The sequence below is a fragment of the Vittaforma corneae genome (assembly GCF_000231115.1).
Source record: "Vittaforma corneae ATCC 50505 unplaced genomic scaffold supercont1.172, whole genome shotgun sequence".
Classification (NCBI taxonomy): Eukaryota; Fungi; Microsporidia; family Nosematidae; genus Vittaforma; species Vittaforma corneae.
This window is the reverse complement of record NW_006890005.1, coordinates 1-632: the sequence shown is the minus strand read 5'-3', so window position 1 is coordinate 632 and position 632 is coordinate 1. Positions and strand designations below refer to the sequence as shown.

Here is a 632-nt window from a genome sequence, read left to right as displayed (position 1 = left end):
GCCTGTTGATATCCAGCAGTGCCCTGGTATCCAGGATTATTTGGTTGCTGGTATGGCTGGTAGTTTGGGTAATTCATAAGGGGCTAACACTGCAACTGTTTGATAATTATAAATAAAAAAGGAGAGTATCAAAACAAAATTATGATTGGGTCTAACGTCTTGTGTATTGCATGCCCATTCAACTTTAAAGCTGAATGGTAAGTGTAGCAGGCCATACTTTAATAAATATTAAGTACACAACAGCTCCAGTTATGAAACTTTTATAAATCCCAATTTATTTCTTTATAGCACCCATATACCTACCGTTAGCATCGAGCACCCATATTACTATAAAAAATACCAACTGTGTGATAGCTCTTGAAATCAAGGCTTTTTTATCATTGTCGTCGTCCGTAACTACATCAATTACCATGAGTATGCTTCCTATTGTTCTAATTAAAAAGAAAATCCATAGTCCAAATACAAGATATGCAACTATAAAGCAATATACACCCTTGTAAACGCCATAAAAGGGATTTGGTCTTGGCTCGTTTGGCTGCGCTGTGGGGTTTTCACCCTGCGGTTGATATGGAGCGTCACCATAGTTCATATAAAGGGACAAGACATTCGTATTTAAATAGCCAAAGGAGTAG

General features: G+C 37.3%; 1 protein-coding gene across 1 annotated transcript; it reads right to left on the bottom strand.

The window, feature by feature from the left end:
- Nucleotides 1-274: 274 nt before the first annotated feature.
- On the bottom strand, nucleotides 275-589 carry VICG_02220 (uncharacterized protein; the record flags this gene model as incomplete). The annotated part of the gene is made up of 1 exon (XM_007605602.1): nucleotides 275-589. The coding sequence occupies one exon, from the start codon at nucleotides 587-589 to the stop codon at nucleotides 275-277; it is 315 nt and encodes a 104-aa protein (XP_007605664.1).
- Nucleotides 590-632: the final 43 nt, after the last annotated feature.